Genomic DNA, 25,461 nt, shown 5'->3' on the forward strand with positions numbered 1-25,461 from the left:
ACTCAGGCCTGGGTGGGTGTGTGGGGGCTTGGGGGGACCTGGGGGATAGACTTAGATGCCACATGCAGGCCCGCCCCCTACCCCGGAGCCTCAGCCTAACTGGGGAGCTGCAAGGATGAATCAAAACAAAGGCACGGCGAGCTAGTGGCCCTCCTTAGTGCCAAAGGGGTCGTGGTGACTTGGCTAGGAAGGGAGTGGTGACTTGGCTAGGAAGGGAGGACTCCGGGGTCGGGGACAAGAAGGGGGAAGGTGACACCGAGGGAGCAAAAGCCAGAGTGAAGGGAGGATACCGGAGGGCAGGCACCCTGCGGGGGCAGCTGGCACCAGGTGATGACGGGGAGGAGAGGGAGGCCCATGCGGGTGGAAGGTCTGTGCTTGGAGCCCTTCGGAAATGTGACGAGTCTGGGATGTGAAACCCTGGGTCCCCGGAGCCTTTTCTCCACCCGTCCCTTCCTTCACGGGACGCCCCTGTCCAGCATCGTCTTCAGAAATGGTGCGGGAGCCACCGTCCCCTGCCTCCAGGGGTGAGGGCAAGGCCAGGCAGGGCGGGGGCCCGGCCGCCCCCACAGTGGCGTAGGGCGGGGCGCAGGCCCTTACTGGTCCCCGCAAAGATGACAGGGGTGGCCACGCCGCGCCTCCTCCCAGGCCCCGCAGCTCCGGGGCGGGAGGTGTTGCCCAGAGTGCGGAAGAGGCGCCCGTTGCGGAAGATGAGCAGCTGGAGGGTGCAGTCTGGGGGCACCGGAGGGGCCAGGGCCGCCGGGGGTGTCGAGAACAGACTGGGCGGCAGCTGGATGGAGGCCAGGGCCACGCTGTTCTGGGGGGGACACGGGAGTTCCTCAGAGACGCCTGGGGTCCCCGGGACTCTGCTGGCCCCCAGGGCCACCTCCACGTGTCCCCTCCCCTGCCTGCATGCCCTCACACCCCCTGCCCCCTCTAGGCACCTCGCCTCCCACCCGCCCCCCACCTGCTCAGCACCCTGCCTCCCCAGCGCCCACCTTGATGTGGAAGGCTGACAGAGACACGTTGGGCCTGCCGGTGGTGCAGCGGAAGCGGAGCTGCTGGTCGGCCAGGGGCTCCGGCTCGGGCGACGGGCTCTGGCCGGGGCCCGCGGGCCGCGTGCCGGGCATGCCTGCCTCCCGCCTCTGGAAGGCCGTGCAGGTCAGGCCCACATAGCTGTGTGGCTTGATGAGGTAGGCCTCCAAGGCCACGTTCCTCGAGTTCTAGGGACAGGGACCCCGTCACCCTCTCCTGGCCTGCTCCTGCTCGAGACCACAGACCTGCTCCGACCGACCCCTGGTCCCTTGCCCGTCGCCCAGGGCCTGGGAGCCCCGAGTCGGCCGTGGAGTCCCCCCAGTGCTGCTCCGCCCTCCCTCCCGCTCACTCACCCCCCACCTTGCAGCCCGCTCAGCTCCCCACACGCCCTGGTCCTCCTGCCCCAGCTAAGCCGGAGAGCAGGGGCCATGTGCCACCTCCTCGTATCCCCCCCGCCCCGGTGCCCAGAGAAGATGTGGTGGCCTCCTTTTTGACTGTTAATAGTTCCCCACCCTTCACTGGACACGTCCCCTCTTCTTGGGGATCTGAAGTCTCCATTAGGTCCCACTCGATCCCAGTGCTGCCCTCTGCTTCCAAACCCTCCTCCTGGTTCTTCTCCTCCTTGCCCCTTCTTGTGTATTTCCATCCGTCTAGCCCTTCAACTCAGGGTTTTCCCAGGTAGCTCAGTGGTAAAGAATCCTCCTGCCAAGGCAGGAGAGGTGGGTTCAACCCCTGGGCAGGGAAGAGCCCCTGGAGAAGGAAATGGCAACCCCCTCCAGTATTCTTGCCCTGAGAATCCCATGGACAGTGGAGCCCGGCGGGCTACGGTCCATGTGGTTGCAAAGAGTCGGACACACCTTAGTGACTAAACAACGACAGAGCCTTTCAACTCGGTTCCCTGCACGAAGCCTTGGGTGACTGCTGTGGCGTCACTGGCCTCCCTCTCCTCTGCACTGCCCCTGACAAGCTGGAATTTGATGCCACATGACCGGGATGGGACCCTAGTCATGTTTGGGTTCTTGATAAATCGGGCACACAGCCCACTTGGACTTGCTCCTGGATGATGAGGGCTGGGGCTGACCCCTGTCACCTCTAAGGCCCCTCCCTGTGCCTCCCCGATTGGGGCGGCCTCCCAGCTGGCCCACGGTACCACGGAGATGTGCTGGGCGTGGGCGCTCAGCGCAGCTCCCCCGATGCGCTCCAGGGCGCCCACGATGCCACTGCAGGCCTTGTCTTCGCGCTGGGCCAGCCACAGAAGGTGCTCGTCCACAAGCATCAGGTTGCTGGCCATGTCCACCATCACCTCAACCAGCTGGGGGCAGGAGGGGCGGGAGTCACGGCGGGCAGGAGCGGGGCTGGGGCGACAGAGGCTTGAGCAGTTGAAGGCAGGTGGGTGATTTCCAAGGGACCCAGAGGCCCGACTGAATCTCACCTCTTTGATCTGGTCAACATAACCCAGAAACTTCTGGATCATCTGAGCCACATAGACGACGTCCATCATGTCGGAGAAGCTGGCGGCCTCGGCCGTGTACACTCGAAGCTGGTGGGCCAGGGTCAGCGCGTTGGAGGCGTTGATGGGCATCTGAGTTGGAGAGGGGAGGAAAGGACACCATCCAATCCGGCTCCTTCTCCCCCAAAATGCCCCCCAGGAGCCCCCTTCTCTGAACTGTCGCTCGGTGATGGGGCCTGGGGAGCAGGGTCCTGCCCACACCTGAGTCTGATCCCGATGGGCGGAGGCAGATGTAAAGAGAGGTCTGCACGACTCAGGGCCGCCCTCCAGCTGCGCCACCCCTAAGGACAACGGGATGACCTCACGCTTTCCTCTTAAGGCGGACCTTGCTGTACTGGGGGACAAAGATGACCGGGGTGGCCCTCCTGTCCCGAGTGTGGCCCTGGGGAGTCTGAATCCCCGGGAAGAGGAGACGAGTGTGAGACACAGCGCTGGCCCTGTGGCTCCTCGCCGTGCCTCCCAAGGACGCAGGGCCCCAGCCCCGTGGGACCAGCCAGCTTCTCCCCTTCCCCTTCCCCGTGGCCTCCACCCCCGCCCCGGCCTCACCAGCACGAAGGTGTAGAGCACCCGGGTGATGTCATTGGTGTACAGACAGTGGGAGTAGTCCCCCGGCTCCCAGCGGCCAGCGCGGTCGCACCGGCGGGAGGCTCGGGTGCCAGGGGCTCCCCCGCTCAGGGGCACCGAGGTGAAGGGGTACTGCAGGCAGGACTGGTAGGCTGTGATGCCAGCTAGAGTTCGCGGCCACCTGGGGGCAGAGGTGGAGAGTTGCCGATGACCCAGGTTCCTCAGGGCCAGGGTCTGTCCCTTCCCTGCCCTGAGAACTGTGAGGCCAGACCCCTTGGGAGCTGGAGGCAGGGTCCAGAAGAGGCCGTGTGGACTGGACTTCAAGGGCTTCCCAAGCTCCCCCTGAGTTCTTAAGCTGTGTTTGTTGGGACAGTGCTGTCACTGCTGTGAGGCTGGCCTTGGAGTCCTGACTTCAGGTCACTTATACTTTCTGGGCCTCAGTCTTCTCAACTGTAGGATGGGAGAATAACACCTGTCCTGACTAAGGGAGAGGCCCCTGGGACATCTGTCATGGGAGAGTTTTGTCAACTATCCACGTAGGGAAGCAACTGCCCCCTCCAAAAAAAAACCCCCAAACCCCTGTTTGTTCTGCACAGCACATCTTGAAGGGTGATTTTATACAAAAGGATATATGGTCTCTCTAAACACACCAACGGGACTCGGAGCTGAATGACAAGAGGAAGTGTTTTCTCCATCTTAGAGCAGGTGGGGGGACTGTTCACTCGCATCGCAGAGGCTTGGGTGGGGGGCGGGGGATGGCCAGGGTGGTCCCAAACCTGAAGTCCCCGCGGTTGTTGGCGACACGCTCAGCGGGGCAGTAGGAAGCCGAGGTCTCCAGCACCACGATCTCCACCTTCTTGCTGGCATTTCCCTGGACCGTGGACACGGAGCACTCCCATTCGCCTGAGGCCCACACGCCGATGTGAGACAGGGTCAGCTCGCTGCGGGCGGGCGGGCAGGCGGGCGAGGGCTGGCTGGAGGCGCTCCTGGCGGCCACGCCACCCTCCCTGAGCGCTTGGGTGCCAGCTTCAGGCTCTTTTCTTTGTTTTTTTTCAGTTGAGTCATGCAAGATCTTAGTTCCCCCACCGGAGATGGAACCTGGGCCCCTCGGCAGTGGATCACCAAAGAAGTCCCCCAGGCTCTGAGCCAAGGGTACAGGCTCATACTCCCTTAATGCTGGCCTTACCACAGTGTTTTTCTGGGCTTCAATCTCCCCACCCTCATCATGGAGGTAATAAAACCTCTCTTGCAAGACGTTTGCAGAGAGCAAGTCCAACAATATAGGTGAGACCCTCTATCCTTGTAAAGGTACTGAAGAAATGTCAGATTTAATCAGCTTTTTTCCTATCAGGCAATCTGCAGGGCTTCCCAGGTGGTTCAGTGGTTAAGAATCCACCTGCCACTGCAGGAGACTGATTGGATCCCTGGGTCGGGAAGATCCCCTGGAGAAGGAAACAGTAACCCACTCCAGTATTCTTGTTTGGGAAATCCCATGGACAGAGGAGCCTGGCAGCTACAGTCCATGGGGTTGCAGAAGAGTCGGACATGACTTAGTGACTAAAACAACAATTCAATGTGTATCCCTCACGCAGACCATTTCTGACTTAGTTCTGGATCTGCATAAACGCGCCCACAGATATTCCCAGGAGCAGACCAGCTCCTCTCGGGGGTGGGTGGGTGGGTGAGGGTTCTGGCTCCCCCCGCCCGTGCTCTGGGCTGAGAAGGGGCTGCAGGGCCTGTACCTGGTGATGAAGGTGCAGTCGTGGACCAGGCTGTCGGCCAGCAGGACGCCTGCCTGCTCGTCACCCTCCACGGGGGCCCGGTTGTGGTACCAGCGGATGCGCGTGTCGTTGCCCAGGTAGCTGGCCGAGCACTGGAAGGGCAGCCGGTCGCCCTGGAAGACCACTTGGCGGAGGGATGGGATGAGGTGGAGTGTGTGGAGCTCCAGGGCCCCCTCTGTGGGCGAGGACACCGGGAGTGAGCCTGAGTGTCAGGTGAGGACCAGGCCCCTCTGTCTGGAGCCCACCCTAGTTCAGAAGAAGGGGGCTGGAGTGTCTCCAGAGATTAAAGCAGAAGAGAGGAGCAGGCAGGTTTTGAACGAGTAAAAGTGTGTCTTTCCATAGCACGCTTTGTCACCCCAAGAGGTGGGACCAGATGAAAAACATAAACCAAGCAGCGCTCCCCCAGGAAGTTTAGAAAATCGGATGGAGGACGGGTCCCCAGTGGGTTCTAAGGGAGAGGACGCCCTGGAGACCAAGCCCACCGCCTCGGGAGCCTTGAGGGCTTGGGTCAGCTCACCACAGCGCAGCTGGGCCTCTTGGAGGCCGGCCAGGGCCTGGGCATGCAGGGCGCTGGGGTAGGCACAGAGCGTGCGCTCCGACAGCTGCAGGGAGCGGTTGCGGGCCCAGGGAAGCAGCCACCGCAGGCGGCAATCGCAGGTCAGGAACTCGGTGCCAAAGTCCCTGCAGAGGGTGGAGGGACCCAGGGTAGAGCAGAGGGGTTCCCTGGGCTCCCGGGGTGGGGATGGAGCCCCAGGGAGAGACTGAGGCTGGAGAGGGCAAACTCTGCGTGCGAGCCTACGCCCTGCGGTGCCCTGGGGCCATCACCACAGACGGTGGGGCTTCGCCCAGCCCATCGTCCGCCCTGCCTCCTCAGAAGGCTGGCCACGTGGTTGCAGTGTTTATGTGTCCCCCTCCTGGCCGAGGAAGGAAGCAGGGGCCTGGGGAAAGGATACTCACACCACCTTAAGGGCTGGCAGCTCATCAAAGACCCCAGGTTGCAGACTGGAGAAGATGTTTCCAGATATGTTTCTGCAGTGGAACAGGGAGACGGGATCTTAGGTTCTCCCTGGGCTGGGGGTGAGCCCTTAGAATGCAGGGCCCATGAGGGTCTGGGGAGCCTTCCCTCACACCCCACCCTCTGCCCCCGCCTTCCCTGCCCGCACTCACAGCCTGAGAAGCCTGGGGAGGCCCTGGAAGGTCCCGGAGGTGAGACAGCCGATCCGGTTGTTGGAGAGGTCCCTGGAGAGACACGCAGACCCTCAGCACGTCGGCCACGTAGCAGCACGTGGGTCCACCCGTGAGGGACACACGTGTGAGGCTGGGGCTTGTGTGGGGAGCGGAGGAAAAGGGGATGGGGTTGGGGCATGAAGCGTCTGCCCCCCCACCCCGTATGTATGGTGAAGAGGGACGGTGGGTGACTGGGATCCACGGGACCTCCTTCAGGGATGCGGGGCCTGGGGGCACGGTGGTCAGGACACACCACTCACAAGCGCTTCAGCTCCCCCAGACCCAGGAAGGCGCCAGGCTGCACCGTGCTGATGACGTTGTTTCTCAGGTCCCTGCGGAAGACAAGCGGGGGGCCCTGACACCTCGCCCACTCGGGGGGCACACGGCCCACCTGGGTGGGCAGCTCTTGCCCTAGTCAGGGCTGGGGTCTCCGTTGCCCTCGAAATCCCTGGTGTCCTCAGTGGCGGCCAGGAGGCCGCTTGAAGGACCTGGCCCCTCAGATGGGTGCCCGCGGCCTCCCCGGCTCCCTGGTCAGACCGGCACAGGGAGGGTGCAGAAGGGCCTTGGATGGACAAACGAGGCGGCAAACCCCATGGAAATGGGAGGGGAGGGCCCCGAGCCTGGTATCAGGAGGCCCCAGCTGCCACGAGCTGCCCCGAGTTTCTCCATCTCTCAGGGCTGCTGTTGCATCATTTGAAAATGGGCATCATGGTCCTCTGTGGACTGCCGTGCCGCGCTCAGTCCCCCAGTTGTGTCCGACTCTCTGTGACCCCACAGACCGTAGCCTGCCGGGCTCCACCTCCGACCACGGGGATCTGCCACACAAAGGTAGTCTCCTCGAGCCTGGCTGCAGGGAGGTATTCTGGAGTTAATCCTGTGGCCCTCTCCTCCTGGCAGGTGAGGAAGAGTCCCCAGCTGGCTGGCTGCTGCGGGATGCTGCCTGCTATCCATCACCCGGCTGCACCCCTCAGCCCTCAGCTGGAGAAGCTGAGGCCACAGGGGCCATGGGCCAGCTTCCGCCTGGTCTCCTCGGAGCCCCCAGTGCAGACAGAAGGCGCCAGGGGAAGTGTCACCTCAGGCTGGCCTCCAGCAGGTCACAGACTGGACGGAAGGAAAGATGGTGACCGCCCCCGGGGCTCCCCAGGGCCAAGGGGCACCCCCCAGGAGGAGTGACCTGCAGGGTGGCCGAGTCTGTGACTCAGACTCAACCGCAGGGCCAGAGTGTCACTCTCCCTCCCCTCTGTCACATCCCAGAGGGGTGGCAGAAACTGAAGAGGCCATCTCTGGGGACCAGCCAGTGCCCACCTGGCCCCACCACCCCCACCAGGCCCGGCACCCCCCTGGGACCACCAAGGTGAGGGCTGGCCCCCGGCTTGCGGCTTGCGTCAGCGCCGCATCCTCTGTGCAGTCACAGCAGCGGGAGAGGGGCTGGCCGCACCAGCCTCTTGCCTACGCTCCCTGAGGCCCACCTGGGGCTTTCCTGAACCAAACCAGCACAAGCTCAGGGCTCACAGAGACCCCACCAGGAGGCCTCACTGCCCACTGGGAGGGGGCTGCAGGCTCTCCACTCTGCTTCCTGCTCTCCAGCATCCTCTCAGGCCTCCCGGAACGCCCAGGAGAGAGGCGAGCATGGCTTGGGGTCGGGGGTGCGGTGGTGTTCCTGGAGTAACCGAACTAGCTCGGCCGGTGGGGCCAATCTGCTTTCCAAGGCCTGGCCACCCCCAGCTCCAGCTCCAGGAAGGGGCTCTTGGCTTTGCAGGCCAAAGTCTCGGGGGCACCTCTGGATTCTGGGCAGGAGGGGGTTAACTGAGGCAGCTCCCTGCTGGGGGAGAGGAAATGGGTGTCCAGGATGGGGAGGTGCCTTCCCACTAAGGGGCCTGTTTTCACAGGGCCAGCCCAGCTGGGGACAAAAACACCCAGAGAGAGACAGAGAGACAGGGAGAGAGACAGAGAGACAGACAATAACAGAGAGACAGAGAGACAGAGACAGAGAGACAGAGAGATGGAGTCAGACAGACACAGACAGAAAGAGACAGGGAGATGGAGACAGGCAATAACAGAGAGAGAGAGACAGAGAGACAAAGACATAGAGAGAGACACAGACAAACACAGAGAAATGGAACACGTCCCCTGCCCAGCCCTGCCCCTGGCCCGGGGGCCTCACACCTCCGCGCCCTCTCCCACCGAGGACCTGGCCTCCTAACCCTGCGCCCCTTGAGAAAGACGAGGCAGCCACCAGGGTGCGTCCCATGGGGTGACTTCCACCCCCAGGGCGCAGGCAGGGAATGTGCGAGAACGCAGGGCCCAGAAGGCTGCTCCTCCAGGGTGGAGTCTGGAGATGGGGATGGCCCCCACCCCGAGCTGCCCTTCCTGCCCGCTCCCTGCCCCCCTTGCTGCCCAGAGCCCCACCCGCACAGCCCGCGCCTCCGATGCCGCTCCGGCCTGTGCCCCCTGGCCCCTCTGGGGGTCTGGCCGTTCTCAGGGCTCTGCCTCCCACCCCGCGCGGGGGAAACACATTCCTCATTGTGTCACTTCCCTTCATGGGCTGCCAAGGGGCCCGGCCGCAGCCCCCCGCCCCTTCCCCCTCTGCTCACTGTGTTTATTCTCATTTCCTCCCTGCCCCCCCCAAGAACCCCCACCCAGCTGCCCCACTGATGCTCCACAGATGGGAGCAAGGCAGGCGGCTTGGGCCCAGCCCCTTCCTGCCCCGGGTTTCCTGCAGCCCCCGCCAGCCACCGGGGCCTTCAGAAAGGGGAGCTTCCAGCGAGTATCTGCAGTCCTGACCCCCTAGTCTCACGCCCGCAGAGCAGCTTCCGGGGTGGGCAAGGCAGCCCTTGGACGGAGTGCTCTCAGAGTTGGCCTGGATCTACCAGTCCCGGTCCTCTCCAGGGGGAGGGGAGCAAGGGTCAAGGGCAGCTCCCTGTGCTGAACTGATAGCCCAATGGGGGCTGCCCCCCTCCACCCCCAGCAGCTCAGGCCTCCTGGTCCCCAAGGTAGGGGCACAGCTCTGGGGCTGTACCCTACCAAGTGGTAGGAGGAGATGCTCACGTAGAACTTGGGTATTTCTGTGGGCCTCTGAGGCCCCTACCGGTTGGTTGGTGGTTCAGCACCTTCCTGGCTGAGCGGAATCCTTTTTTGAGTATCTGCTGCAGGCTATGGAGTCCCGCCCCAGAAGAATGCACTACCCCCCAGTACTATGCACCTGATTTCAGAGGCTCGTGGAACCCAGGTTACAAACCCCTGCTCTGGTCTTTCTCATCCGACCCCTTCATCTCTTAGGTGAGGTCACAAGGACACACGGACGCGTCCATGATGTGCATCCTTCTGTAATCTCCCACCCCTGTCTGCTTCCACAGGGCCCTCCCTGGTACTGGAACCTGGAGAAAAGGCAGCTTATGTGCGGAACCTCCCTCCCCACCCTCTCACCATGCTTAACGCAGATCAGGCTCCCCGCCTCCAGACATATCCCTCTCCCCCTATCTGTGCCCACACGGAGGAGCAGGATCCCCCTATGGCAGAAGTTGGGGGCAGGGGACTCCTGGGAACAAATCTCACCCTATACCCTTCTTGGGAAAAAGGAGCTCAAGGAGCTGTGTGTGTAAGACTGAGTGTGTGAGTGCAAGGAGCTGAGTGTGTAAGACTGTGTGAGCACAAATAAAACAGCAGATCGATTGATAGGTTGGACTTGAAAATTTTAAAGCTTTGCTCTTGAAAGTATATCACCCAAGAAAGGGCACCCCATGGGATGAGAGAAAATATTTGCAAATCAAATGACCAATGAATGCATGAAGAGGTGCTCAACACCATTAGGGAAATACTTGTCCACTAAGATGGTTATAATTTTAAAAAACAGAGATTGGAATCCTTATATGTTATTGATGGGAGTGTAAAATGGCACAGCCACTTTGGAAAACAGCTTGGCAGTTAAAGCTACCATTGTTTGTTGTTGTTTTGTTGTTTAGATGCTAAGTTGTGTCTGACTCTTGTGCAACCCCATGGACTGGAACCTGCCAGACTCCTCTGTCCATGGGATTTCCCAGGCAAGAATACTGGAGTGGGTTGCATTTCCTTCCCTAGGGGATCTTCCCAACCCAGGGATTGAACTTGTGTCTCCTGCATTAACAGGCGAATTCTTGACCACTGAGCCACCAGGGAAGCCCTACATGACCCAGCAATTCCACTCCTCGGCACACATCCGAGAGAAGTGAACACACATGCACACAAGAACATACACAGGAATATTCATAGCAGCACTATTCATAAGCCCCGAGTGGAAACACCCCAAATGTCTATCACCTTATGAAGAAATAAAACATGGTATCTTTATACCATGGAATAGCATTTGGCCATAAAAATAAGAATGATGTAGAGACTTCCCCAGTGGTCCAGTGGTTAAGAACCTGCCTGCCAATGCATGGGACACAGGTTCAATCCTTGGTCAGGGAACTAAAATCCCACATGCCGTGGGTTAACTAAGCCCACGCACCACAACAAAGATCCCGTGTGCCACAACTAAGACACAATGCAGCCAAAGATAATAAAGAAATAAACCTGAAAGAATGACGTGCTAATACATGCTATATGGATGAACTTGGCTAATACATGCTATATGGATGAACTTGGAAAACACTATGCTTCATGAAAGAATGCGATTACCAAAGATCACATACGGTGTGGTCCAGGCAAATCTACGGAGACAGAAAGTAGCTTAGTAGTTACTTGTTGTTTGAGTCACTAAGTTGTGTCCGACTCTTATGGGACCCCATGGACTGTAGCCCTCCAGGCGCCTCTGTCCATGGGATTTCCCAGGCAAGAATACTAGAGTGGGTTGCCATTTCCTTCTCCAGGGGATCTTCCTGACCCAGAGAGTCTCCTGCATTAGCAGGCAGATTCTTTACCACTGAGCCACCTGGGAAGCCCAGAGTTTGCTCAGGGCTGGGAAATACAGAAGGTGGAGGATGGGGGAAGTGATTGCTAACGATTCAAGGTTGCTTTAGGGGATGATGAAAATGTTCTAAAATTAGATTATGATGATGAATGCATAGCTGTAAGTGTACTCAAAAACCACTGGATCCTACCCTTTAAACGGGTGAACGTTATGGTACGTAAATAAGGTCTCACTAAACTATTGAGTGTGTGAGCTTGTATGACAGTATGTATTTGAGTGTGTGTGTGTGTATGTGTGTGAGTGTGTACCCACACTCGGACAGGGTGGGGCAGCACGAAGCTGGCTCCCTCTGGCCCCCACAGACCTCCCTGCTTGTGGGTTTGAAAACCAAATTATAGGTTTGGAGGCCGCAGAGCAGCTCCCTTGGGCCCTCCAGGACTTTCAGGGTTCCTTAGAAAGTGGGGGGGGGGGGAGGGCTGGCTGCGGAGTGGGTACGACACCCCCGCAGGTACAGAGGTTGTCTAGGGGAGGCGGGCGGGGAAAGAGAGGTCTTGGGGGCCAGGAGGGAAACCCAGACGGTCCGAGGCTCCCTCCCACCCGCGCGCCCCGGGCCCCTCTTGTCTCTGACCTCATCCAATAGGTATTTATGGAGCACATACCCCGTGCCAGGCCTTGGGCCTACAGCAGCGAGCAGGAGGGCTGTCCCCGGACCCATTAGCCTCCCTGCTCGGGCCCTCGGGCAGCCTCTGCGCCGCGTTCCTCTCCGGCGGCGGCGCGGCCGGGAGGGCAGTGGGGGCGGGGGGTACGCCAGAGCCCGGCCCCCGGCCCCGCCCATAGATTAATGGAAGCCACCTGGCTGGGGAGCCTCAGCCCCCCACCCGGCCCCCACCGTTCCCGTGAACATCCGTGTCTAATGAGAGCCCCAGCGCCGCCGCATACCAGCCCCCGGGGCTCATTAATCTCATTAGGCAACGACAAATCATCCCGGGCCTCTGCTCCAGGCTCCCACCCCGGGCCCTCGGCTCCAGGCGTGCTCAGGCCACTGGGGCCGTGCGCGCATCCACGCGGACCCACACGCAGGCCCGCACGCCCAGTCCGGGGCTCCCTCGGCCTTCACCCCACCCCCCGGGGGGACTGTCTGCCCCGTGGCCCGCTTGGGTCTGCTGGGAAAGTCCGGTGGCCGGGTCCCTGCTGAACGCACGGAGATGCGCGGGACCGGAGAAACGATCCGATCGCCCGCGAGACCTTTTCGCGCAGACACTTCGTCTCCACCACCGCATGCCCGGGGCTGGGGGCTGCGGATGAATCAAGCGATCAGGGGCGGCTGGTGTGACATCTGGCCACTTATAACTCTTCTGAGGAGCAGGGGACCACCTGTACTGAGAGCCCGAAGTGTCCCCCTGCTGTCTTCCTGGGTGAGAGCCTCTTACCTCCGTGATCGCCCATCAGCGAGCTGCGCCTGGCCCCTTGATCCAGGCGAGAAGCCCACGGCTTGCACTGGCACCCGGAAGGTGAAGGATGGAGGGGCAATTCCATCCCAGTCTCTTTTCACTCCAGGGCAAAGTCCTGTGCCCTTTCATCATCCGTCCCTTCACCCGAAGGTCTTTCCCCTGGACAACAGTCTAGTCCACGCTGAGGGGCGGTGGGCCATGGGGCTCAGAGGCAGGGCGTCAGAAGTCTGGGCTCTTCAGCCACAGGCCTGGACTATCCTTGAACTCTGCCAAGCTATTTCAGGTTCTCCTGTCCAGCCTGCCTAGCTGATAAAGGTGTGTCTCCCCACCCCACCCCACCCTACCCCTCCCTGGGCCACAGGTCCACCCATGGGATCGTCTCAGGCACGTTCCCTCGGGGTGCCCTTTCTGTGTCCACTCCCCTACCGCGGGGCTCTGCACTGCAAAACAGGGGCCCCTTACACCCCACCCATCCGCAGAGGCCAGAGGGGCACTCGGCATGGGCAGGCAATTCTGGCACTTTCTGGAGCAGCACAGACTGAGTTACCAGGCAGAGTTACAGGACTTGAGTTACGGGAGTTATGTAACTGAGTTATCGGACTTGCTGCCCAGCCCGTAGGATGTGAAGCTGCCACTGGATTCACCGAGGCAGCCTGGACGGCCCAGTCCGAGAGGACAGAGAGATCAGTGTTTCCTGGCACCAACTGCACACCAGGCCACGGCGTCTCATTCGCAATGAATAGGCCCACAGTGTAGGGGTCATCTGGTCCGCTGGTTCCCAACCCCGACGAGCATGAGAATCGCCTGCCTACCTTGTCAGCGATTCCCAGGCCCTTGCTGACCTGATCAGTAGCATCTCCAGGACCAGGGCCCAGGGCCTCTCTCCACCTCTGGGGAGTGACTGTGATGATCACTTTATGTGTCAGACTGTAGCCGCGGTCCCTAACCCGGGGCCACAGACTGGTACCGATCCGTGGCCCATAGGAACCAGGCTGCACATGAGGAGGTGAGCAGCAGGTGAGCAACTGAAGCTCTATCTGTGTTTATGGCTGCTCTCCATCACCTGCATTGCTGCCTGAGCTCCGCCTCCTCTCGGATCAGCGGTGGCAGCGTTAGATTCTCATAGGAGCATAAACCCTCACCCTAAAATCAAGGTGGAATATCCTGAGATTGCCACTACATAGAAATAAAGTGCACAATAAATGTAATGCATCCAGAAACCACCCCCCACCCTGTCCGTGGAAAATTTGTCTTCCACAAAACTGGTACCCAAAAAAGTTGGGGACTGCTGGACTATAGCACCCAGTGACTTAATCACTAATTAATCACTAATCACTCGTCACTAATCTAGGTGCTGCTGTGGAGGTATTTTGAAGATGTGGTTTTAACATCTACCGATGAATCTATCAGTTGACTTTAAATAAAGGAGATGACTTTGCTAACATGGGTGGGCCTCGTCCAACCATTTGAAGGCCCTGAGAGTAAAACCCAGGTTTTCCAGAGAAGTTCTGCCTTCAGACTGCAGCATCCATTCCTACCTGACTCTCCAACCTACTGACCGGTCCCTACAGATTTTGGATTTGCTAGCCCCCACAATTAACACTACAGTCCATGGGATCACAGAGTCAGACACAGCTGAGCGCATGCACACGCACACACACAATTACACGAGCCATTGTCTTAAAGTAAATTTCTTTATGTTGTTGTTCAGTCACTAAGTTGCATCCAGCTCTGAGACCCCATGGACTGTAGCCCATCAGGATTCTCTGTCCTTGGGATTTTCCAGGCAAGAATACTGGAGTGAGTTGCCATTTCCTTCTCCAGGGGCTCTTCCTGACCCAGGGATCAAATCCACTTTGACAGAAGTCTCCTGCATTTGCAGGTGGATAAAGAAATAATTTCTTAGAATTCCTGGCAGTCCAGTGGTTAGGACTTGGCACTTTTACTACCATGGGGCTGAGTTCAATCCCTGGTCAGGGAGCTAAGATCTAGAAAGTTTTGCTGTGCAGCTAAAAAATGTAACTACTAACTAAATGTATGTGTGCAGGCTCAGACATGTCTGACTCCTTGCAACCTCATGGACTGCAGCCCGCCAGGCTCCTCTGTCCATGGAATTTTTCAGGCAAGAATACTGGAGGAGGTTGCCATTCCTTTCTCCAGGGAGTCTTCGCAGTCCAGGAATTGACCCTGTGGCTCTTGCATCTCCTACACTGGCAGGTGAATTCTTTACCACTAGTGCCACCTGGGAAGTCCAACTAACTGACTAATTTCTTTGCCTATTTATAGAAGGACACACACATCCACCTCCTTTCAGTGCCGTCTCTCTGCAGAAGGCTGACTGATACAGTGGTGCTCAGCCAGGCTCGAGGCCCTGGGCTCCTCCAGGCCCACACTGCCTCTCCATCCCGGGGAAGTGCGGGCGCCTGCTGAACGCAGCACCCCCTCTCCTTCCCCTCCTCTGAAAGCCCAGGTGGCCGTGTCACTGGGCTCTTTTATATTTTTTCCTTCTGCAACACCGTGGGTATCGCCCACACCCAAGGATCATAGAGTTTAAAATCCAGAAGGCACTTTAGAAACCACCCTGTCTCTCCAGTTTTAACAATCAAGCAAATCTAAGGCTCCATCTAACCCCACCTCGCACCACTCCCCAGTCATGCTGCCCTCTTTCGGCGCCTCAAACTTACCAGCCAGACTGGACCCCAGGGCCTTCCCACCTGCTGCTGCCTCTGCCTCCAGAGGGCTATCTGCAGGTCAGCTTCCTCCCTCCTACGCGCTCAGGCTCCATCACCTCCAGCGCGGCCTTAACCTCACTACATCAAATAGCATCTCCACTCCAGTGCTTTCTGTCCCCCTTCCCCTGCTGGTTGTTTTTCTCTGCAGCATTCCTGGTCTCCCGATCTATTGTTCAGTTCTTGGCTATTTTCTGGGTCCTGTCCGTGGCAGGTGAGTTCCATGGGGCAGGCACCTGGCCTGCTGTGTTCATTCTTGATGCCCAGCGTGCAGCCTGGCACACAGAGGGGGCTCAAGAAACATCTCGGGAGCGGACGACTAGGTGGTTCCTAACAGGGCAGGAGCATTTAGTCATTACTCCCAACTCCCGTCCCACTGTTCTCTGCCTGCCTCCATGATTTGACAGGCGCCCCTGGTGACTCAAACGGTAAAGATTCTGCCCGCAGTGCAGGAGACCAGGGTTTGATCCCTGTGTCGGGAAGATCCCCTGGAGAAGGAAATGGCAACCCACTCCAGTACTCTTGCCTGGAGAATCCCATGGACGGAGGAGCCTGGCGGGCTACAGTCTATGGGGTCGCAAAGAGTCGGACACGACTGAGCGACTTCACTTTCACTTTCACCGTGGTTTGAATACACCTGCAGTGCAGTGATTCAGGTCCCTGCGGGTACTATAGGTTTGCATGGGGTAGGGGGGAGAGGGCCATCTTCTCATCTTCATCAGAAAATCTACCCTCCTGGGACTGAAGGATGACCCGGCAGACCCAGCAAGTGGGCAGACCTAGCATGTCTGGGGCTGATAAGGCAAGATGGTAAAGCTGGAAGGATGTCCTAGAGGCTTCCAGAGGCTTCTGCGATTAGTCTTTCTCCAAAAGATCCCTGGAGGGAGCATCTGGTTTCTGGCAATTCAGCCTTCTAAGACCTGGGCTGAGTGCAGGAATTATAGCTCCCGAGTGCTTAGCTGCTCCTGGGAGAGAAAATCTTTCCCTTTTTGTTTGTACCTACCGAGTGGTTTTTGGTGGGTTGTTTTTTTTTTTTTTTGCTTTTATACAAAGTTTTTTTTTTAATTAATAAAACGTTTTGTTTTTTAAAAAAAATACTCTGTGTGAAAAAATAACTATAAAATGCAAACTTGTTGTTATCTTTTAGTTGCTAAGTCATATCCAACTCTTTGAAACCCCCATGGACTCTACCCTGCCAGGCTCTTCTGTCCATGAGATTTCCCAGGCAAGAACAGGGGAGTGGGTTTCCATTTCTATCTCCATGAATGTTTTTTTTTTTTTAAGCTATTTTTAATTTTTGGCTGCGTCACTTGGCATGCGGGATCTTACTTCCCTGATCAGGGGTCATATCCATGCCCCCCTGCAGTGGACGCTCAGAGTCTCAACCACTTGGACTGCCAGGGAAGTCCGTAATGAGTCTTTTAAAAAGGAGTTTGGTGGCAGCCCTTCCTCCCTGTTGGAGCAGATGGTCAGCAGGACTGGTCGTGGCTGTGTGTGTTCACGGCCAGCAACCCCGGGACCCCTCCCAACTCCAAGATGCCCGGATCACACGGAACACGCTCTGCCTTGCCACCCCAACGAACCCAGCCAGGCGGCCACCAAGCTCTCCCCGAGCCCCAGGGTGACTGGGAGAGGGGCTTGCCCTTCTCCTGGGAAGTGGGCATCATAGAGACAACCTCATGAGATTGTTGTCCCAGTTAAAGGTGTCACATAGATACTGCTTCCCTACTACCCTTGAACTTTCTAGCCTTCCCTGAGCCCTCCTTTGGACTTCACAGAAACCCTGACTGACCTGCTTCATTTTTCTATATATGGCATGGTCTGTGGTCTCACGAGACGGTAATCTCTTTGGCTCTTTGAGAGCAGGCGTCAGCCTTATCCTTGAGTAGCCTCCATCGCTCTGATCTAAGCTTTTTAGGCAAAAGGGTACTGGAGGGGACAGGGCCCTGCTGGAGGCCTTGGGAATGCCCAGGGGGTGGAAGCAGAGATGGGAGATGGCGGCGGAGGGCTTGGAGGTGGGGGAGCTAGAGAGGGTCCGGCTCCAGTGGGGACAGGAGGCCCAGGTGTCCCGTGGAGAAGACAGGACCCAAAGCTGTTGTACAGGCCGTGGACCAGACGCTGCCAACTGAACGGGGAACTGAGAGAGGGCTCGATTCAATCCTCACCTTTACCCGTGATGGAGGCAGGTCCCCAACTCGGGGAAGGAGCTTCTCTCAGGCTAGCAGGACCCTTGTCAACCTAATGCCCCACCACCAACCTCCAGCCCCACAGGGCAGCTGATGCAACAGTAATCAGGGTGGTGGGGGAACAGGGGGCAGAAGAATCGGATGTGACCCGCTGTCCCCACCCTTGGCCGGGACTCTGGCCCCTGGGAGCTTGGTTATTGCTTGTGTTTAGGGAAGCAGGAAAGAGGCCCCAGTTACACTAAACCCTCCCTCTGCCGGGTCTGCTGGGCCCCCAGCTGGGAGGGGGTGGTGGCTTCTGGCCAGTTAAGGGGCTCGGCCCTTGGAGCTAATTGCTCATTAAAGAGCGTTAATGAGCTTCCCACAGCCCCACCCCTGCCTGGACCAGCGAGGTGTCCTCAGGCCTCTCTGCTGTCCCCGGGGAGGGAGCGGGTCTCTCTTTCCCAGAGCAGCCCCTCCGCTTGGTGGTCAAGTCTGACTGTGGGCCCTGCTCCGCCAGCAGGTTCTGGGTCGAGGTGCCCCTCGGCAGTTAGCAACCCTCATCCTCCCCGGCCCACCCTGCCCAAGCACTTACAATTTCTCCAGCAGGGACAGTCCCAGGAAGGCTCTGCTCCGGAGGCCGGTGATCTTGTTGTTGCTCAAGAGCCTGGAGGACCGGGGAGAACACAGATGGGAGAAGAACACTTGCCTTCCGTGTAAGTGGCGCCCCCTGAGGTTGTGCAAGGAGCAGCCCCACCCTGGGCTCCAGGAGACCATGGGGAGGAGCCAGCCAATAGCTCAGGCAGAATATAGTCAGCCCACTGAGCCCCAGCTCGGCCGTGTCAACCTGCCCAGGATCCCACGCCTGGATCTGACTTGGGCTCCATATAAGCAGGCACGCCACCCCGTTTCCACCTGGGAATCACAGGGCCACGCCCACAGCCCGCCCTTTCTCCCCCCCTACCCAGCCCCAATAGCTCTGTCTTGCGCAAGCTATCAGCCTTGACCTGAGGACAGTGATGGGGAGAAGGGTCTGGCAAGTAGAACAAGAAACCCAGTAGGTGTGGGGGCAAGTGGAAGGGATTGCCCTTCCTTGGGGTCTTCATCACTCTGGGAGCTCAGGGCCTCACCAGAAGGTGACCCCTCCTTCCCTGCCCTCAAAGGCCCCCAACTCAGAGGAACAGAGTGCCCATGTGTCCCTGTCTACAGCCAGAAACTGATGGAGTCCTGGGCCCCCCCAGGGAGCCCAAGCCTCAGGCTCTGCCTCTGAGTCTTTGTTTATTTATTCGTTTGTACTGGCGGGAGGCGGAAAGGGGGCCCCAAGCTCCTGACGGAACCCACTCTGCCCACCCACTCAGTCTTTCTCTGCCAGGCTCCCTGCTGGGAGGAGAGAGATCCAGACCAGTCAAAGGGCTCATCCCTTGAGTTAATTGCTTATTAAAAAGCTTTAATGAGGGACTTTCCTGGTGGTCCAGAGTTTAAGACTCACGCTTCCACTATAGGGGGCGTGGGTTCGATCCCTGGTCGGGGGAACCAAGATCCTACATGCCATGTGAGACCAAAAAAAAAAAAAAAAGGCTTTAATGAGCCTCTCAGCTCAAGCTCTTGCAAAGGGTTTCCCATCTTTGCTCAGCGTGGTGGAGAGCAGACCTGGGAAGGCCAGAGGGGCAGGCCTCTGGCCTCCTCTCCAGTGGGCAGCCTCAGGGCTGGACAGTAAGAGAGAGGGCAGGGGGCAGGGACTGGGTATGAGAGGGGCTATCGGAGCTCTGCGCAAAGCCTCCTGGAAGTGGGTGGGTGCACTCACCAGCCCAACAGTGAGAGGACCCCAGACACCTGCGCTACTCCAAGTTCAAGGGGCACGTGGAGGACAGACCGTGGCCAGATGGAGGCATGGACAGGAAGGGCTTTGTGGGTCAAGGGAAAGAGGTGGACAGGTCATCTCCTTCTCCGCTTTCTCCGCTCTGCAGAGAGGCCCCTCCTCCCCTCCTGGACCCCGCCTCACTGTCTCTCCACCTCATCATCCACAGTGACTGTGTGCACAGGTTCCGGGGAAGTGCTGTTTCCAAAGTGCTTCACACACACACACACACACACACAGAGACACACACACCTTGATATTTCAAAAAGCACATCACAGTAGTCATCATATGAATACTGAGAACTTTCTTGAACCCCTTTATTCTCATTTTATGCGTTTTGTTCTTGTTCCATTTAGTCACCAAGGCGTGTCCAACTCTTTGCGATTCCACAGACTGTAGCCCACCAGGCTTCTCTGTCCATGGGATTTTCCAGGCAAGAATACTGGAGTGGGCTGCCATTTCCTCCTCCAGGCGATCTTCCCGAGGACAGTTTTGTTTCCCATTACCTATGGCGGCTGATTGTAAATAATATTGTCAGTTCTTACACCTCTAAGGGTCTGGTGGGGCTGAGGTTGCCCCCTTGGTGGTGACAGGCTCCTGATGGTGTGAGTTTTAAATCCAAACCTGCCCCTCGTCAATTGCACCTCATTTCTTCATACAGTCTCAGGGCCTGAGGCTCAGAGGTTGCATTAATTGTCAAAAAAAAGGTGAGAGGACCCCTCAGTATCCTTATGTGGGGGAAAGATCCTGAAATACCAGGAGGAAGGGTGAGAAAGGGCATCTGTTTCAGCCTCCCCCCCCCCCCCCCAAGGTCTCTCCAGGGATGACTCGTGCCTGGGTCTCGGGAGGAAGACAGATTAGGATGCTGATGGGGGTGGGGGGCACAGAGAGGGGTCAGGGGTATGGAAGGACAGAGGAATGGGGGAGCCAGGTTATCACAGCCCGGAGCACCAATGGGGAAGCCTAAGAACACTGCCAAACTTGAGTGGTGTATGGACCTGTTAAAGGGAGGGGAAAGCTGGTTTATCTCCTGCAAATATATCTGTGGATCCCAGTTTGAGAAACACTGACCTCAGGAATGAAAATAAATACCTTCTAAGAAAAAATTATCTCAAAATTATCATTAAAAGATTTTTGTTTACAGATCACTGAATTGAAAACAGAAAATTAAAAAAGTCTCCAATTCCCAAATCCCTGATATTAAAACTCAGGATCGTAACTGGAGAACCCCATCCAGACACCCTAGAGGTAGTGCTGGGGAGTAGGTACCCCACATTCCCCAGACTCTTTAGCCTTTAACCCTTGAACACCTTTCACATACCCCAAATTTAACCCAGAGTCACTCAACAGAAATACAAAGCCAGCTGCATATGTAATGGGATGTTCTAGCAGCCACACTTTTTAGAAGTTAAAAATTAAGTTAATAATAGACCTTATCCCAGTATATCCAAAATGTTATCATTTTAACATGTAATACATATGTTATTATGTATTATAAATATATATTATAAATAGAAACATTACATATATATTATATATGCTTATATATTATAAATACACAATATAAATTATATACATAACAAAAATTATGAATGAGCTATGTTCCTTCTTTTTGTGCTGTCTTGGAATCTGGTGTGCACTGTTCTCTTCCAGCACAACTTAATTTAGACCAGCCACATTGCAAGTACTCGGATGTCACATGGGGCTGGTGACCTTAACCCTCATCCCTGATCTAGTCTGCTTGTAGCCAGCACTGCCCCCCATGAGGAAGTCTGGGCTGCCGGGGAGATCCCGAGGCAGCCGGGGTGCTGTGTGTGTATGTCTGTGTGTCTGTGTGTGTCTGTGTGCGTGGGGCCTGGGAGCAGCGCAAAGGATGGGGCCCAGCACCCGAGGCAGGTGAGGCTGAGCCTTTGGTTCAGGAGAGCTCCTTCCTGGCTCCTGCCCCGCTCTGAAGCGGGCTCTGTGGGCTGGGGAGGAGAGGGCACAGCAGCGTGGGAGAGGGGTCGGCTGCAGCCCACGTAGCTGCCGGCCCCAGTGCAAACTCCCAGCCCAGAGTCTTGAAATGAGATTTTTTTTTTTCCTCTTGTGTTTGAGAACATGCTCTCCTGATCTCCTACCCTCTAAGCCATTCACAGAAGTGGGGACCCCAGGCCAACATCACTGCATCTTCCCCCTCCAATGGACCCCTTCTTGCCACATCTCCAGTTCTTGGAAAGATGTCACCGATACCATTATGGTTTAGCCCCCAAGTACCCAAAATTGGATCTTTTGGTCTTAACAACCTAGACTGGGCTGAGGAGATTTTATTTCTGTCCTAGAGTGTGGGGACTGAAATAATGGTGCCTGCGGGTTCAGTTCTTTGGAGGTGCCCCTTGTGTGTCTGGCCAGGAATTTGGGACAGCGTTTGGGGGAGGTAGGAAGCTGGCAATCACAAGGCTGCTCATGGGGGTAAATGAAACACACACACACACACAGCCTCATCCATTAGGAAGCAAAATGTTCCCACCACACTCAGCTCCCATAGGAGGCAAACAGGCAGGGCGGCCCCAAGCTTCTGTCCAGAGTAGCAGACACGGTGCAGTCTTGACCCCTTCTTCCTAATACCCTCAGCCACCCTGCTCTCCCAAGAGCCTCAGCAGCAGCAGCCTTCCCAGCCCCAGCACAGTGTGCCCACCAGGTGGGTTTTCTTCCCAACCATGCCACTTGCCTCTCCAGCTGGCCCAGCCCAGCATCCTCAACATCTTCCTCCCTCCCCCCGCCCCCGACTACCACCCAGGGTCACATTTTCACAGGAAGCAGGTGGGGGAGTGGGGGGGTAGGGGGGGTGGGGGGTGAGGGGGGTCCCAGTCTCTGGAGGCCGCTGTTCTCTACTCCAGAATTTGAAACCTGGCCAAGGAAAGGGGACGCACAGCGTCCATTCCAGAACTCTGTCCACGCCCGGGTCCTATTTTAGGGAAGAGGAGCAAGCAGCGTTACTGCTAACGAGGCTGGAGGCCACAGGAGCGAGTAGCTGGCGTCGGCTGGGGCCCTGTGGCCTCTGGGCAGCCGCAAGAACTTGCCAGATCCCGGCCTGATGTCCAAGATGACCCTTGTAGGGGTCCCGCAGGACCTGCTCAGTGGGGTGTGGGGCCAGCGCATGCCTGCACTGAAGGGGCCTCACACGTGCTGGAAGAGTCACACGTGTCACCCTCCCAGCCCCCACCCGACCCAGCAGACACACACATGCCAGGGCCCCACGCTCTCCAGGAATCCTGAGCCTGGAATGCAGGCTGCTGCCAGGGTCCTCTGGGCTGGGAGGGCCCCGTTGCCAACACCTGCTGCTGGCACCTTGGCTGTGTCTTTGGGAGACTGTCAGTGCGGGGAGCAGGGTGGTCTGCTTGCTGACGCAAGAAGAGCCCCAGGCTCATAACCATCAATGTGAGACTGTTCTCCCCTAAGCCCCCTCCCGTGGGCACAGTACCCAGGGCCTTGGAGCATTTCCAGGCCCACAAGGGCATCTGAAACCAAAAAAAAAGAAAAAAAATCACTACTGAATATAGATGCTGCAAGTGTAAATTAATGAAAGTTTAACTACAGAACTACTAAATGTCATATTATTGCCAATTAGCAATCATCGTTCAGTTTCATGAAGGATGTGGGTGCAGTTTAGCATGACTGATAGGACAATGGGGCCTCCAAACGTGAGACTGCCTCTGGTCCACGGGCCTGGCTCTAACACACACCTTTGCCTAAAGGCTGTGCCCATGTCCACTGAGCCTGACTGCGGGGCACAGAAATGCTGGAGAGGACACAGCACTCCCAGACCTCCTGCCATCCTTCCCTTGGCTGGAAGACTGTCCGGTCAGCCCTGAACACCTACTGGTTAGGAGGTCACCCAGGTTGGGCCTCTTCTCCCCAGGCTTTAGAGGGCCATGTCCTGAGATAGCTTCTGACCTCAGCCTTGAAGCTGAGCTGTCCAGGCAGGGCCTGAGGTCAAGGTAAAGAGGGAAAATTGTCTTGCAATGGCTCCTACACATGGGGCCTTCCCGCGGTCCTCTTCTCTAACCTGCCCTCTCTGCAGGGGCACTGCATCTGGGCGATCAGCAGGCAGAAACCAAGAAACTGGAGAAGGCAAACCTGCAGCTGTTCATGGTGGGTAGTTGATATGCCTTGACTGGGATGTGGGAGCCCCCAGCACTGGAATTCAGTCTGTTGTGAGCATTGACCCCTGGGCATCCACTCACTCATTATTCAATCCTACATGGACACTTACTGTGTGCTGGGCCCTGGGGAACACACCAGCACTGCAAGCACAAATGAGACCTGGTGTCTACCATTTCCCACTCAGGCAAGGTGGAAGAACGTGTGTCAGACAGGGTGGACTATTTGTGTAGCTGTGTCCACCCGGTTTCAGGAAGCTGGGAACTTACTCCCAGTCACACTTCCTGCAGACACGTCCTAAAATCTCACCACTGAGGACTCAGACTTTTAGGCAAAGAAAGTGGTTTTTTTCTTTTTTAAATACAAATAAACCTGAAAGGATCTGTTATCAATCTTTTACACCTAAGCATAAATTAGTCCTTTAATCCTTCCACTCAAGATTTTTCTTGGGAACTTGGAGGCTCCCCTTCCTTCCTTCTTTGTGAGCCTGTATCCAGCCTCCACCGAGAGACTGCAAGGCCCCCTGAGGGCAGAGACCATCTCTCTATGGCCTCCTGGCAGTGGAGGCAAGACACACAACACAGGCAACTGCCGGACTGGGTGGGTGCGCGGGAGTCTGGTGGGGTACAGCTACAGGGGAAGTGGGGGTGGTCCATGAATCCCCAGTTTTCCCAAGTCAGGAGGTAGTTTCCTCTTTGCCTCCACTTCCCCACCAAGTCTTCTGTGCAGTGATGTTGCACAGTGGTCCCCTAAGCACACGTGTATCAGTGTGGGTGGGGGCCTCTCTTCCTGGCTCACTATCCACGTGGAGGAAGCGGATTGATTATCTCCCTGCCCTGTCCCCAGGGATGACGGCTCTGATTGGTCAGTGTGGGAACAGGGGGTTGACCAGGAGCTGGAGTCAAGGGATCTGGCTGGGACTTGGGTGACCTTGGGCAGGTCAGCCGCAATGGGGTGCCTTCTTAGGAAAAGAAGGGTTTGGACTGGAAAAGCCCACTCCTTAGTGTGATGGCTTTTCCCACCCTGAGTCTCCTGAAATCTAGAATTTCTGCTCCAACACACAACTCCCAGCAGGCGAAGCGCCCTGGGGGCCGGTGGGGCGGAGCGGGAGGGAGAGAAGCGGGAGGTGGGGGCTCTCGACCTCCTCTTTGCTTTCCAGCTGGGAGACGTCTGGGCCTTCGAGCTCAGGCTGGAACTGCCTCCCGGGCTGCTCCCTCCAGCCGGTTCCCTGCTCCACCGTGACAGACTGTCCCCTGCCCCTCACCTGGCCCCATCCATCTTGCACACCCGTCTCCCCCAGCCGGCCTCTCCCCACTCCCAGGGCTGGGAAAGCAGGGTCCTGGGAGGCCGCCGGGCGTTAGCTACACTCCGCAGCGTCTCTGCTCCCCCACCCCCATCACCCAGTCCTAAAAGCAAAGGAATGTTCTGGAGTTTGGGAAGGATGGGCCCCCACCCCCACCCCGAGGAGGAGGAGGGAGGAAGGGGAGGAGGCAGCTTTGTCCTGTCAGTGTCTGAGCTCTAAATAGAACAGAGCGGCTGGGCTGGGGGAATGAAAATAAACAGCCCCTCTGAACAGCCCCGTCTTAGCCGTCAACCGGATTTTCCTTCTGGTTCCCCAGCCCAGGGCCATTTCCCTCCCTTCCCCTCCCCTGCTCTCCGTCTGGGCCCCTGGAGGCCAAGGCTCTACCTCGGGGTGGGGGGCAGGGGGTGGAATGGGGGAGTGAAGGGGGGTCTTAGTCCATGCTGTGTGGCCTTGGGAAACTCGCCTCCCCTCTCTGGGCTTTGGGGATGACATGCTTGCCAGAATGGAAGGATGGAGATCAACTCAGAGGTGGCTGGAACTTTTTCTCCTTCAGGAAAGAGTTCTTACCCCAATGACTCCCATGTGGCATAAACTTAGGAACACTCGCTCCCTTTAAACACATGACCCCAAATTTAAGGGTCAATTTATGGTGAGGTTCAAATTACACTGGTTTGCCTGTGCCTTTGGGGGAAATTCTCAGACTTAGCAGGACTGAAGATTGCATCCCAGCCCACTCCCCACTCCCCCAAAGCCCAGCCCAGAGGGGTGAGCTGTAGTAGCAAAAACAGACTTCCTTGGGGGGTCAGGAGTGGCTG

At 57.5% G+C, this 25,461-nt stretch overlaps 1 protein-coding gene across 1 annotated transcript in view; it reads right to left on the minus strand.

Annotated features, from left to right (window-relative positions):
* Positions 1–25,461, minus strand: part of ADGRA2 (adhesion G protein-coupled receptor A2) — a 36,110-nt gene that overhangs the window by 5,925 nt on the left and 4,724 nt on the right. The window contains exons 2-13 of the mRNA XM_068970604.1: positions 17,940–18,011; positions 6,375–6,446; positions 6,055–6,126; positions 5,845–5,916; positions 5,405–5,568; positions 4,849–5,062; positions 3,883–4,047; positions 3,089–3,287; positions 2,465–2,614; positions 2,183–2,344; positions 996–1,220; positions 598–814 (exon numbers count right to left, since the gene is read on the minus strand). Coding sequence (XP_068826705.1) covers positions 598–814; positions 996–1,220; positions 2,183–2,344; positions 2,465–2,614; positions 3,089–3,287; positions 3,883–4,047; positions 4,849–5,062; positions 5,405–5,568; positions 5,845–5,916; positions 6,055–6,126; positions 6,375–6,446; positions 17,940–18,011 — 1,784 coding nt within the window. The remainder of the gene's footprint in view (positions 1–597; positions 815–995; positions 1,221–2,182; positions 2,345–2,464; positions 2,615–3,088; positions 3,288–3,882; positions 4,048–4,848; positions 5,063–5,404; positions 5,569–5,844; positions 5,917–6,054; positions 6,127–6,374; positions 6,447–17,939; positions 18,012–25,461) is intronic.

Source organism: Capricornis sumatraensis, chromosome 4, assembly GCF_032405125.1.
Source record: "Capricornis sumatraensis isolate serow.1 chromosome 4, serow.2, whole genome shotgun sequence".
In the NCBI taxonomy this organism is placed as follows: Eukaryota; Metazoa; Chordata; class Mammalia; order Artiodactyla; family Bovidae; genus Capricornis; species Capricornis sumatraensis.